Source organism: Taudactylus pleione, unplaced genomic scaffold, assembly GCF_031769625.1.
Source record: "Taudactylus pleione unplaced genomic scaffold, aTauple2 ptg000125l, whole genome shotgun sequence".
Classification (NCBI taxonomy): domain Eukaryota; kingdom Metazoa; phylum Chordata; class Amphibia; order Anura; family Myobatrachidae; genus Taudactylus; species Taudactylus pleione.
The window spans coordinates 6,287,295-6,301,437 of NW_028284527.1; the positions used below are offsets into that span (position 1 = coordinate 6,287,295).

The 14,143-nt window shown below is 41.0% G+C and overlaps 1 protein-coding gene across 2 annotated transcripts in view; it reads right to left on the reverse strand.

Annotated features, from left to right (window-relative positions):
- Positions 1-469: 469 nt before the first annotated feature.
- The window catches only part of NUP133 (nucleoporin 133), a 238,180-nt gene continuing 224,506 nt past the window's right edge, over positions 470-14,143 (reverse strand). Inside the window, exons 24-26 of one of the 2 annotated variants that reach the window (XM_088472517.1) lie at positions 4,785-4,849; positions 1,935-2,023; positions 470-697 (exon numbers count right to left, since the gene is read on the reverse strand). In XM_088472517.1, the coding sequence (XP_088328643.1) occupies positions 561-697; positions 1,935-2,023; positions 4,785-4,849 (291 nt within the window). In that variant the 3' untranslated portion in view covers positions 470-560. Of the gene's footprint in view, positions 698-1,934; positions 2,024-4,784; positions 4,850-14,143 lie in introns of those variants that run through there. The other variant, XR_015878408.1, reaches the window with a different exon arrangement.

Below are 14,143 nucleotides of genomic sequence, written 5' to 3' on the forward strand. Positions count from 1 at the left end.
CAGTATTATTAAAATCTACGTGATATGTTTTCAAGATCTATTTTTTCCTAATAGATACATTTTGTGATTGGAATGGCATACTATACAAAGAGACATAGCAAAGCATCATCCAAGATCATTCCTGTGTGCCCAAAGAGAATTCTAGCTCAGATTAATGATCTGTGGAGGAATCCTATGTTTACTATGGATCCCAGGAAGAAGGGCATCCACGTCTAGGAAACAAGAAGAAGCCAAACATCCCAATGTGTTAACCCGCTGTTCTCAGGGGATTTGTTTTAATAATTTTTTTTTTTATAATGTAAAGAGGAGTTATATTTGTTATTTTCAGATCATCGATGAAAGCATATGATTATAATACAAAACCCTCTAACATTCTGTAGTGTTATATTTTAAAATTTTAGTTTCTACTTTGAGGCATTTCAAACATCATACTTAAAAAAACAAACAGATGAAAGATGAATAGTTTCAGTAAAAGAAAAATTGATAAACATACTTTATTAAACAAATTTTATTAAACAATAATGAAAAGAGAAATTGTTCAAAACTGCATTGTATACAAATTAGACATGTTCTTGCAAATAATATTCATAGTTTGCTTTAAGGACAAATTCAAAGCATCGATCTGACTTTAAATGGCCAAGTTCATCTGACTGAAGCAAGATATTTACGTCTGGTAAGTAATCCTTTAGATCTTTACCTGTAAAAACATAAGAATTAAAACAGTTACGATGATGTAAGAATATAAAAGGTACTCTAAACACAAACATATTAATGAAATTACACTCCATAATGTGTACATAACATCTAAAAAGAAGACAGATCTAAAAGATACAACTGCATACTGATTTAAAGGCTTTCCCTAACTTCTATTGAAATCCAAGTACTGACATGTAGTTGTTTATTATAACAGTTATTAGTATCATTTAACAATTACGCACATTTTACATTTAGAACCTTCTGCTGAAATTTAATTGTGCTGATTTGATACATTAATTATCACATTAGGCCATCTCTATAGATACTTATCCAAACAGGACATGTATCCTGAAACTGGTATTATATCACACAACTGATAAAAATATACAATTTGTCACCACACTACTTACTGCTATATGTAGTGTACCAAATATATTATTTGTTAAAAACAATATTAACAATTTACTACATTTATAACAAGATTGTCAGTACTGACCGCATAAATAATACAACAGTCTAAGGTAAACATAATAGCAGAATTTACACTTATGTAGACTTCAATGATCAAATTGTAAAGAGCTCCACATTGCAATTCATGAGAAAAAAAAAAATCTTCATAAAATGATTAAAGTATTAGTTTCTCTATAAACAAAAAATATTTGGTATTTTATGTGAAAACTTTAACCAAAAATCATCATCTCACTCATATCAAGTAAATAATATTTGTGTTTAGCAGACAACACAGAGATTAAAATATGTATATACATTAGTGAGTTTTAAATGTTTCAGACCATGCATACTGTATACCTGGTAATTGCACAGACCCAATTTATACACAATGTCTTCTTTATGAATAACTATGTCATGGACATTTAATAGTTGGCACAAGAACAACTGGTACATCAGTTAATCACGCTGCAATTTACCATATACAGTGTCATATTGAAACTGAAGCCTGAAGAAAAGTACATGATGTATAAACCAAGTAAATTAGATTAGTTTAAACATACACAGATCCCACTGTAACTAACTTACAGTACCTACATAAAAGCACTGTTCATATGATGTGTTTTTATATATCATGTGTGTATATATGACTTATACAAAAATAAGAACATAGGAAACAAAGTTATAGCCACTAATGGTTATATATTTGAAAGAATCTGTAGGTGTAGCAGAATTAAATCTATTTCTGATCACCAGCAAATGAGGCTTATCAGTGTATGGTGTTTATATACCTTCATTAAGTAACTTCTGTAGCACTTTAACAAAAATTGAGTCTTTTGTTGCTTCTATTGGGTCATCTTTCCCATCCAAAGTAGACCATCTGTAAATAAACACATTAAAGTCAAAATAAGAGTTGGATCGAAATATTTTAGTCTGTAAATCCTACTGAACAATTAAAATTTTATTTAATATACGATCTGTATAGTTTCTCTACACACACACACACACACATCCTCATCTAAACTGTTTAATGATAGTGTGTATGTGACTAAAAGGATCTTGTGTCATGAATAATGAATGCAGTCGTTTATTACTTTCAAAGTTATACACGGAATCACTGGTCTTTCTTACATCACTTGTCTCAGTGTCTGCTTCTTTGATCAACAAATGGCCGATCTGTGTGCTTAACAATCTGGACATCAACTTAATTTACACATAGTATGACTTAAACCTTTGCCACCTAATAGACCAAGTGCTCTACTCTGCAAATATAATTTGATATTTAATGGTTAGTTAGGTCAACTGAAAAAAAAAAAGCAAAACACTGACGTTATCCTAATAGAATTGGTTAGAGGAAGAAGGCATGTAAATGCCACATGAGATTCAATATACAAAAGTGGTACTTGTTTGGCAAAACGTGTTAGCCCTTTCTCAGTGCTCCCCTCTCAGCAGTTGTCAGCTGCTTCCTGCAGGGTTACACCCCTTGGTCATGACACTCACACAATGGGGTTTCTCATGCAGAAGTAGTGTGTATGGTAACCGCACACAGACTTAAGGTTAAGTTCCATGATGTCCCAGCTTTCTACATAAAGATGTCATAGGGTCCTGTGCCGTGTGGCTTTAGACTCTGACAGTGCATTGCTGTTACTTATATAAGAGTATAAAACGGCTGCATTACTGGCCAACGAGACATCTGGAACCTCAGTCTTCAGCCTATCGCTGACTAAGGCTCCATGTGAGAGAGCACTGCAATCCAAGAACAGCAGCTGAGGACAGCGAGTAAAACATTTTATTAAAAGCCACCTTCACCCACATCATCTTTTAAAAGAATAAAACATATGTGTGGAGATATCCTTGCATGGCACATAGAGACTAGGCAATCATGAACTGGCTGGAATGTGAGCAGCGTACATATATCTGTATTTCATATTAAAATGGTTATTCACTGGTATACGTAATAATAGGTTGCAAAACAGACTGTCTCGAAATGCTACAGTGCTTTGTTACATTACAAGGTTTTCTATCCACTTTTACATGCAGCCATTCCAAATTAAACTGAATTGAAAGAAGCACAAAAAGGATAAATCATCAACCAAAGTACACAAAACAGAGACATGCATCAGGCCATACACTGTAGGATGGTGTTACAATGCAAGATGTGGAGTGGGGTGTTGAAGTATCTTTTTTGCTGTTACACACAAAAGTATATGACCCTAGGGGCTCAATCCAATTAACCCCCTCACGGCGAGAGTAAGTGTGGCTGTATGCCGCAAATTCATAGGGCTGTGTACAAAAATGTGCGAGTTTGGCACAAGAAGGGGCCGCAAGTTCATGTGCCGTTGCAACGGTAACCTGCCCCCTTTGTGGGTAATTGGATTGACCCCTAAGTATAGATGCGTCCTCGTATATCGCGTCAAACAGCCCTTCTATTTGCGTAATGACGTGGCGTGAATCGGTAGCACAGATGGTCTTTTTGTGCGATTTTGTACCTTCAAATGTGGCTTATTCGCACAGCGATGCAAATAGGACACACAAGCAGCTTCTGCTGATTAAAATGATATGCGGCATGCCTGTATTCTGTGTGCAACTGCCGTTGTATCTGCATGCTAAACACTACGTTACAGTGTCACAGCCACTGACAGTACATTTCACATGCAGATACACCCGCAGTCGCTCACAGAATATAGGCATGCCCCATTTCATTTTAATCAGCAGGAACTGCTTGTGATATTGATTTCATCGTTGTGTGAATAAGACACATTTGAAGGTAAAAAGTTGCATAAAAAGACACTCGGAGCTACAGAGTCACACGGAGCTGCCGCGTTGGGTAGCGTGACTTGCATTGCACAGAGGAGTGGACACATCTGTATGTTTGATATTCTGAACAATTTGTGAATTTGGGGAAGGCTTGTGGGTCAAGTAAGCAAGTGAGGCTTCAAGAAAAAAATGTGGGTCTCCATTAAAATCTGATTAATCAGAATTACCCAAGACCAATTCAGTTCAGCTGACCGCTCGTAAATGTATAAATATTAAAACCGGTATAAGAAATAGTTTAATAACTGCATATGTTGAAATAACTTAAGAAAATAGTCTCTCGTAGTTGCTACGGATACTATAAAAACTGCTCACCATTAATTATGTCAGTAAAGCATTGCACATTCTACCATTACAGTTTTTCCTTTTCATTATTTTTTCATATTTTAGTTTCTTCAACTTTTTGGCTTTGAAATTAAAACATGAATTGTAAATTTGCACCTAAATTCACTAAAACAATCTAATTTTTATTTGTTATTACAGTTATTTTAAGTTTTCCTAGTATGTAATGAGAATATTGACGTGAAAGACGATTTATATTCTGTGATAGTGTGCAGTAAGTCATATGTATACCTGGTGAGGACAACAAATACATGAGAGCAATATAAACCAATGGTTAGAGCTGCTACTTTTATTTATTTATAAGTGGGAAAGCATTTCATGTCCACAACAGAAAGAAGAAATATTACTTTACTGGGCTTAGTTTACCCTACCTATTGGCGGCTCTTCTGTCATCTCACATTAACTCCATAATTTACATTGCCAAGTGGATCAAAATACAAGAGTATACACAAAAAGCAAATATCACTGAAACATGAAAGACTCACGTATCTCTCTTTACAGCTTTGCACAGTACTTCCAGCTTCAGCTCTTCTATATCCACCTCTTCCTCCTTTATAAAAGAAAAGAAGGTTCGTGCTTAAAATGTATAGAATATAAAGATAAGAGGAACAAAGCTCTCAATGATATAGCTATTTTACACTATTATAAGTAACCAAACATTGTGATCACTTAATATGTTGACATTTGCTAGATTCTATCCACGCTATAACCTATTCACAAAGCTCTTTGCCACATAGTAGTGTCCCCCAATTCAGTTATAATTACACATTGCCTTTATTAGTGCTACTCCTTACCTCTGTAATTCTCTCCCTATCAGACTCTTCACCTCTCTACTAAACTTCAAAAGGGCTGTCAGAACTCACTTACTCATCACAACCATCCAGCTCTTATCCTAACCTACTGCTCCTTCCTCACTGTCTACCTAGTCTGTGTTGCCCCTGTCTGTCTGCACCTCCCCTTTAGATTTTTACAGTCACAAGCAAGGCCCTCTTCCCCTCATGTGCTTCTCCTTTCTCTTACTTTCACTATCTTATACTCCCTACAGCGGCACCTAACCTTTGGTTGCTGCCGCTCCTGCTGCTTATTTGAGAGAGCAATGATTATAAACCATGTTCTTGTCCTGCATTGTTTTGTACTGTAAGTCACTGTTCTCGTGTTTTGCTCATATGCAATGTGCTGCAGAACCCTTGTGGTGCCATAAAAAAAAATAAAGGAGAATAATAATTATATGTATTAATAATAACAGAACTTCCCCTTTCTTTTAAAGCTTAGCTGCTCTAATTATTTACATAAATGAGATCTTGGATAGGTATTACCTATGGGTTGGGTACAGGGATGCCAGCTCTCGGATCCCAGCGGTGAGAATCCTGACGCCAGCATCCTGACTAGGTAAGCAGGTAAGTATACTACCCTTCCCCTACTCCTCCCTCCCCGCAGCCTAAACCTAACCCTCCCTCCCCGTAGCCTAACCATAACCCTCCCCCTAGTCCCAATACTTACCATCGGGATGCTGGTGGTTGGGATGCCAGTGCCGGCATCCCAATAGCCAGGATCATGACTACATCCCATTACTCACATATACACCCATCAGCCATAACATTAAAACCACTGAGAGGTGAAGTGAATAACATTTATTATCTTGTCACAATGGCACCTGGCAACAAGTGAACACTTAGTTCTTGAAGTTGATGTGTTGGAAGCAGGAAAAATAGGCAAGTGTAAGGATCTGAGCAACTTGTGACGGCTAGACGACTAGGTCAGAGCATCTCCAAAACGGCAAATCTTGTGGGGTGCATCACAACATTTAAAATACAGGCAGGGTGCCGCACCCTGCCAATAATGCCTAGCATGAACACTATCACTAATACTTTCCTGCACCCTTAGAAAAATGGACTTGAACTCACCTACATTTGACATAGAAATGATGTGCGCATTGACTCATCCCATAACTGTGAATGTATTTTGTTTCACATGGCCATACTACCTATACATTTATATTTTGTTTACATCACTGGGGATGAAAACATCAAGAGCCTATAACTTTCTGAGCTCTTGTTTGGGAAAATGCAGAATTATAACAATAACTGGCTGGTGTAGATTCTTAATGAAGTTATCGGACTAGCAGTTGTCACTTTGGGGGAGATGTACTAAGCCTTGAAAAGTGGAGAGTGATAAAGTAGCAACCAATCAGCTCCTAAGTGTCACTTTACAGGCTGTTTGAAAAATGGCAGTTAGGAGCTGATTGGTTGGTATTTTCTCTCTCTTCACTTTCTCTCTCTCCAAGGCTTAGTACATCTACCCCTGTGTCTGCTTAACAGACAATCCACCAAAAGCTGCTCCCCTATTTCTCCAGTCATCTTGGGCCCAGAACGTGACCTCACAGGTTGTGCTAGTGCCCACTGGAAGACATTTAATTAAGTGCCCTAACGAGACACTGGAATTGAGTTCTGTGCAAGAGGGATCTCAAATACTGGGTTTGTTATATGCTACAGGTTGAGTCTCCCATATCCAAATATTCCGAAATACGGATTTTTAGCATGCCTGAGATAGTAAACCTTTGTTTTTTGATGGATCAATGTACACAAACTGTTTAAAGCGCAAAATTATTAAAAAATATTGTATACAATTACCTTCAGGCTGTGTATATAAGGTGTATATCAAACAAATTAATTTCATGTATGTGAACAAACTTTGTTTGAGCCACAAAATTATTGAAAATATTGTATAAAATTACCTGCAGACTGTGTGTATAAGGAGTATATAACACAAATGCATCCTGTCTTTAGATATGGGTCCCATTCCCAAGATATTTCATTATAGTATGCAATTATTCCAAAATACGGAATATTCCGATATCTAAAATACCCCTAGTCCCAAGCATTTTGGATATGGAAGACTCAACCTGTATATGTTTTGTATTCTCTGCAGGCCCTCACATTAGAGAGTGATAAACTATCAGCCATTCAGATCTTTACTGTCATGTTACAGGCTGTTTTTGAAAAATGACAGGAGCTGAATGGCTGGTAGTTTATCACTTTCCAGAGCTTAGTACATCATCTCCATTAACATTCAAATACCCCTCAATGCACAATCATTAACTTTATCCTTATACATCTGTTCAACATAAAGGCCATGTTTGGAAATCTTGTCTTAAGTTAGGCACACATATTTGATTATGTCCTTATGTTGATATTAATACATTAGAGACTATACAAAGAAGGGCAACTAAAATGGTGCAAGGTCTACACCACAAAACGTACCAGGAAAGACTAAAAGATCTTAATATGTATAGTTTGGAGCAAAGAAAAGAAAGGGGGGACATGATAGAAAGGTTCAAATATATAAAGAGTTTTAACATGGTAAAGGAAGGAGACATTCTTCAAAGAAAGAGAAGTATTAGAACAAGAGGACATGTTCTAAAACTGGAGGGTGGTAGGTTCAGGGGAAATTTCAGGAAAAATTACTTCACAGAAAGGGTAGTGGACAAGTGGAATAGCCTCCCATCAGAGGTGGTAGAGGCTAAGACAGTAGAGCAATTTAAACATGCATGGGATAGACAATAAAACACAGAAGCAGGGAGAGGATCAGTGAGATTTAATTAAAATCGTTTAAAAAAAAAAATAAAATAAAGAAGAACCAGTCCCAGGCTTTGGTTCTGCTAAATACAGGGGACAAAACGTAAGGGTCCCCCGTATGAAGCACAACCAGCACCGGGCTTTTCAGAACCAGTCCTGGTTGCCAATATACAGGGGACAAACAACGTAGGGGAACCCTGTATTAAGCGCAACCAACACTGGGCTCTGAGCCAATCCTGGAAATACAGGGGAAAAAAATGTTTAGGATCCTCCTGTATTATCCAGAACCAGCACCTGACTTTTTCTAGCGGGGGTTAATGCCACAGCCAGGAGAGTCCTTTCACTGGGTTCCCCAGCCGAAGCATCACCCTTGACCGCTAGTCAGCCCAGGCCGGGGATAAAGGGTGATCGCCTGGGGCTATACCCAGCACACCTGGGCAGTGGGTGCCGGGTTGATTGCGTAGTGTGGTGCATTTGTTGATAGTAAAAATATTGTCTTTTGCTGTGGAACTGCAGCACCCAGCAAGCCTCCCCCGCATGCTGGTACTTGGAGAACTACAAGTACCAGCATGCAGGGCATTACAGGCCCGCTGTTACCTGTAGTTCCACAGCAAAATAAACACACCGTTGAAAGTAAAATTTTATTAAAACATACATGCACACACACACTCACCTAGTATCCCTGAAGCCATCATGTCATGTCCCCTTGTCCAGTAGGAATCCATAGGGTACCTGTAATAAAAGATCCATACTCACCTCCTTCTATGCGAGGAACACGTCTTCTTCGTTTCATGTAGGCACCCCAAGGCTCGGAAAACCCCCCACAAAAAACGCAAATACCCGAACAAAAGATACTTAGTAGTGTCTTCTAAGGTCAGTACTGTTCTCTAAGGTCAGTACAACCCAAATGACTGCTCCACAGCGGGATTTCACTACAGAAATCCCAGTGTGGGGCACTCATTGGCTGAGAGAGGCGAGCCTTCCGCCTCTCTCCCAATGAACAGTTCCCACCATTGACTTCAATGGTGAGATCCGCAAAAGTAACAAGATTACTTCCGTGCCAATTTCAAAAATGGCGCCTCAGCGACCATTATTGAAATTTAAAGATGGCCAACGTGAGCCAATCACAGCTTGCGGTGTCATCGCCCCGCCCCCTCGACTGGCTTATATAAGCCAGTGTGAGGCAACAGCACAGCAGTCCGACGGCAGGGAGGCAGCAGAGTGGAGTTGCCGAAGAAAGAAGACGCCGGGGAAGTCCTGGTTGGGTGCCGACCTCCAGATGAAGATACCACAAAAGTCCTGGGAAAGGCAGGAGCCATGTAAAAGAGCTTAAAGGCTGCTGCCCCCAGGTGAAGGAAAATGAACTATTACAACAAATCGGTGTTCTTGTTTTATTTTAATATTTATTTTACAGGGGTACTATAGGTACCAGCAGGCCCTTAATCCCAAGCTTGCTGAGACCTGTAGTCCTACTGCAAAAATATTTTAACTTTCATATACACCACACTATCAACTCGGCACCCACTGGGCGGAGATAGCTCTGGGCTATCAGTCCAGGCCTGGGGTGCCTTGGAGAGGGGGGGGCCCTTATGGGGGGTCCCCAACTCCCCAGGGATCCCCGGCCTGGGCTGACTAGTGGTCAGGGTTGATCCTTCGGCTGGGGGACCCAATGAATGGGCTCCCCTGGCTGTGGCATTATCCCCCCCCCACCCACTTGAAAAACTTTGGTGCTAGTTCTGAAATTTACAGGGGAACCCTACGCATTTTTCCCCCTGTATTTCCAGAACCAACTCGGAGTCCAGTGCTGGTTGCGCTTAATACAGGGGATCCCTATGTCATTTGTCCCCTGTATTTTGGCAACCAGGACTGGTTCTGAAAAGCCCAATGCTGGTTTCCTTCATACGGAGGACTCCTACGTCGTTTGTCCACTGTATTTAGCACAACCAGTACTGGGTCTGTCCATGCATCTGTGTCTTATTGATTTTCTTTTTCAGATGCAAGCCACACGGATCGCACCGATCCTTGCGTGCATCTCTGAATAATTTTACACAGATGCCTGCATCACGGATCTCACAGATCTGTGTATGCAGTCAGCTATCTTAGATCTTGCATGGTCAACATGTGCTTTTTAAGCACCATATAATGTTCTGGAGTGCCGGGGAGTGTTCAAGGGAAATCGTTCACAATATCGCATTGTGAGCACATCGTTCTGTGTGTAGGGGCCTTAAGAAGCAGTTCAGGGCTGGGACCATCAGCGCCAGCAAGCCTGTCACCCGCTGCTGAACCTGTGCACTGCACTGGTGCGGTCACTGCTCCGCACCCCCGCTGCTGCCTCTGTACACTGCCGCCAATGCCACGCATGCTTGCAGCCTGCACCCCCGAAACACCACCTGTGTGCTGTCCCCTCCACCACCAGCGCTAGTGTACCATTTTGTTGCCCTTCTCTCCTGCAGGTGGCCCGATTTGCTGCTCCCATTCCATGGTTAATAAATTATAAAATAGCAATATAATTCCATAGACAAAAAAACCTTATGGTTTCACATGTCCCATTAAAGCTTCTTAGACATTGTGGTGTTTAATCTCAAGAATAATCGCCAGAAATGATTTAATGTGAATGTGTGTGTCAAAATTGTTTCAAGGCTGTGTCCTGTATTTGACCTGTATTTCTACAAGGCTTGGGGGAGAAGGAGCAATTTCTGTCTTCCTGGAACCAGACCTCCAGATAACCATCTCTTATCTCTACAGGCCATAAAGATTGGGGAGAGGTCCTTTAGGATGGTTGAGGGTAGGAATGTATGTTATATTACCTGCTGACTGGTTTCTAAATCCCCATCCACCCTTTTTCAAGCCTCCTATCTCCTATAGAAAATTATGTGGAAGGGTGTGTCTGATTTCTTAGTGTCCAGTGAACAGCAAAGAGAGAATTAAAGAAAAAAAAAAAACAAGGGTAAGGGCTGATGCAGCTGAGAGGATATAACTGTGCTTCTCCCTCAATGATAAGTGCGCTTGTGCCTAAGGAGAGTCGTGACGACTGGCCTGGACCCAATGCGCCTGTGTCTCCTTCACAACAGATTCTAAGAGGTGTAACGACTGAGTTTATATAATTTTAATTCCTTTTATTTTCTGAAATTATGTGTGATATATTTGTATTACCTTTTTCTGTAATCAATAACCTTGGAAATATTTTTCGGATTAAACATTCTTAATCCAGTGTATTCTCCGTGTCCTTGTCAAATTTACGAGTCTGTGAGGTCAAAGCTATGTACCTATATGTGAGTGTGCAATATTGATATTTGAGGGGAGAACCTAACAACTCTCATGAACATCGTTGGTGGTGGCAGTACCATGTTAGATTAACCACACATGTTGAGGTAACCATAAATCACTAGTGGCGATTCTCAGATTGAGGTATCTGGAGAATTGGCCGGCTAGTCGTGGCAAATTGGTGGGATGATAAATTTTGTTTTATCACAAGAATTTAAGTGATTAATGGTGTGTGATTCTTGAGAGATACTACAGTGCAGCCGGAAAGTATTCACAGCTTCACTTTTTCCACATTTTGTTAATGTTACAGCCTTATTCCAAAATGGAGTAAATTCATTTTTGTCCTCAAAATTCTATACAAAATTCTACGCTATCAGCATATGAAGGAAGTGTATCCAGCAACAGCCATGCAGCTGGTGCAGCACTACCAAGTGACTGCGAACAGGGAAGCTGCAGCACGCCGAGCTGACCAGGAAACTGCAGCACACCAAGCTGACCAGGCAGCTGAAGCTGCCGAGCAGAGGGCAGACAGAGGCGGCCAAGCGTAGGGCAGACAGACAAGCTGAGAGTTCTAGTTGGAGCAGGCCAGAATGCCATCTGTGACCCGGGTAGGAAAAAGCCTCGGCACGACCAATTCTCGATGTTGGAGAATTACGGCGACCTCAATACGTTCCTGAGGGATTTGAAAACACGTGCCGACAGTTTGCACTAGACCCCAGTGAATGGGCAAGCTATTTAACCTCTGGGCTGAGAGGAAAAGCTTTGGAAGCATTTGCAGATCTTCCCTGGACGGTGATTATGCTGCAATTAAGAAAGCCTTGGTAAGCCTCAGGGGTGATGTTGATCCGCTTTAACAACAAAAGTTCAGAGACTCAAAGTGCGGTCCCTCTGACACCTATGCGGGGCTGCTAGCGCAATTGTCAACCCTTTTGCATTGGTGGGTTAATGGATTGCAGGTGTCGGACTTTGACTAACTAAAATACCTCATTCTCCAGGAATAGTTCCTCGCACTGTGTCCAGCGGAGGTCAAAGAGTGGGTCCTGGATCGGAATCCCAAAACATCTCAGGAGGTTGCCAGCCTGGCAGACAAGTACACCAGCACTCGTGCTTCTGTGGTGAAGAGATGGGGGACGCCAGGAAAAGTGGCATGGAGAGAGAAAGACGGCCCGCAGGATCACCCCCACTCCCCTGCAAAACCAGCTGTTGCTGCACTTTTTGGGAGGAAAACCTGTTTTGGCAACGAGTCGCAGGTGTTTTACTTGCAACGAGATGGGGCACATCAGTGTCAATTACCCCAAGAAGAAAAAAATCAACACCCTCTCCTGTGAGTGGCCCGGCAGGGAAACCTGTGCCAGCCAGCCTGCCTCTGTGTGGAAGGGCCCCAAGGACACTCCCGGGACAAGCTACAAGCGGTCCAGGTAGGACACCAAGTTGCACTTGAGTTATTGGACTATTGGGCCCCGAGGATATTATTCCAGGGAAGACTATTGCTGTGCAGGGAGTGAGTGGGGTCCACCAAAAGGTGCCTATGGCTCGAGCATATCTTGACTGGGGAGTTGAGAGAGGCATTCGGGATTCTGGGGTGCTGGACAATTTACCTGCTACAGTACTGTTGGGATGTGATTTGGGGAAAAAGCACACTACATATATAACAGAATGATGTTGTTAATGATGCGAAGGTATAATCTAACAGTTTTTCTCCTGCTGACTGTCAAAGCTGAATAATTGGCTGAGACAAGTTCGGTTTAAAATTTAATCGCGGCGACACCATCTTGCGACTGGCCACAAGACGCCATCTTGAAAATGAGATCGTAAGACGCCATTTTGCGAATGGCCGCCTAAGCGCCATTTTAGGTAAACTCACATTTTAGTACATGTGGCGATGATACTATTAGCACCATGCGATTGCATTTTTCACCATTTCTCATACACACATTAATACGCACAATTGCACTGTTAACTAGTCGCATATTAGCGAATGCATAGGACTTTGTATGAAACCGCTGTTTTATTAGCTTTATGCGCACGCATCTGCCTCAAGTTAACTAGCATCCTTATATCAAACCCTGAATACCCACACATTACATATTCACACATAAGGTTCAATAAGCTTTAAAGTGTATGATTTAAGTTGGTTCAGTTAGTTTAAATGCTGAGAAATAAAGATATTTGATAACTAAGGTATTACACATGCTAAACAAGTCGTGTTTGGATTTGTACTAATGCGTATTCTTTTTACAGTATTCCGGTGTTATCGGTGGGAAGGTCGCATCATGCAAACTCAAGTTATGGATCGCAGAGCCTACAAGCAACAAAATGTATATTTTATGAACAACTGTTAGGATGTTGCAGGGGGCGTGAAGAGAAAGATCCCCAGCTGTTAGAGGCAGGGAGAGTCTATTTGAACCAGCCTGTTAAATGTGCTGTAACAGATGCTTCTCCCCTGGGTACCAATGACATCAGCAACAAACTTCCCTATTGTCCTGTTTATTCTGGGGTGGTATAAATATGTGTGCTCGAACACTGATTCTTAGTCTTCGTGCTGAACGCTGTATGACTAGGGGTCTCTTGCTGATGCCTATCTCCGGGTCCGGAAGCGCTGCGTATGTATACTGTACTTGGGTCTGTATAATTTCCTTTTGCGCCTAAATTGTGTCTAGATCAATTGCGTGTAACTGTATGAACTTTTACCTGAATAACACTTGTGCTTTGGAACCACAGATTCCACGTCTAAGTCTTTATTTATGGTATGACTGCGTAGCAAATTAGCGTCATCCTCAGAAGGTATAGGCAGGATATTAGAAGGTATAGGCAGGACATTAGAAGGTATAGGAATGTGTGTATAGAGGTTATGATCCAGTATCGTTATGACCAACCCAGCATGAGTACAAATTAATGTGAATGTATAAGTGATGTACAAAGTTCTGGTCTAGCAGATATCCCTTTGCAGCTCCTCAGGGCGAAGTCTAGTCGGAAATGTGTCAAACTGCATGTCATAATGAAAA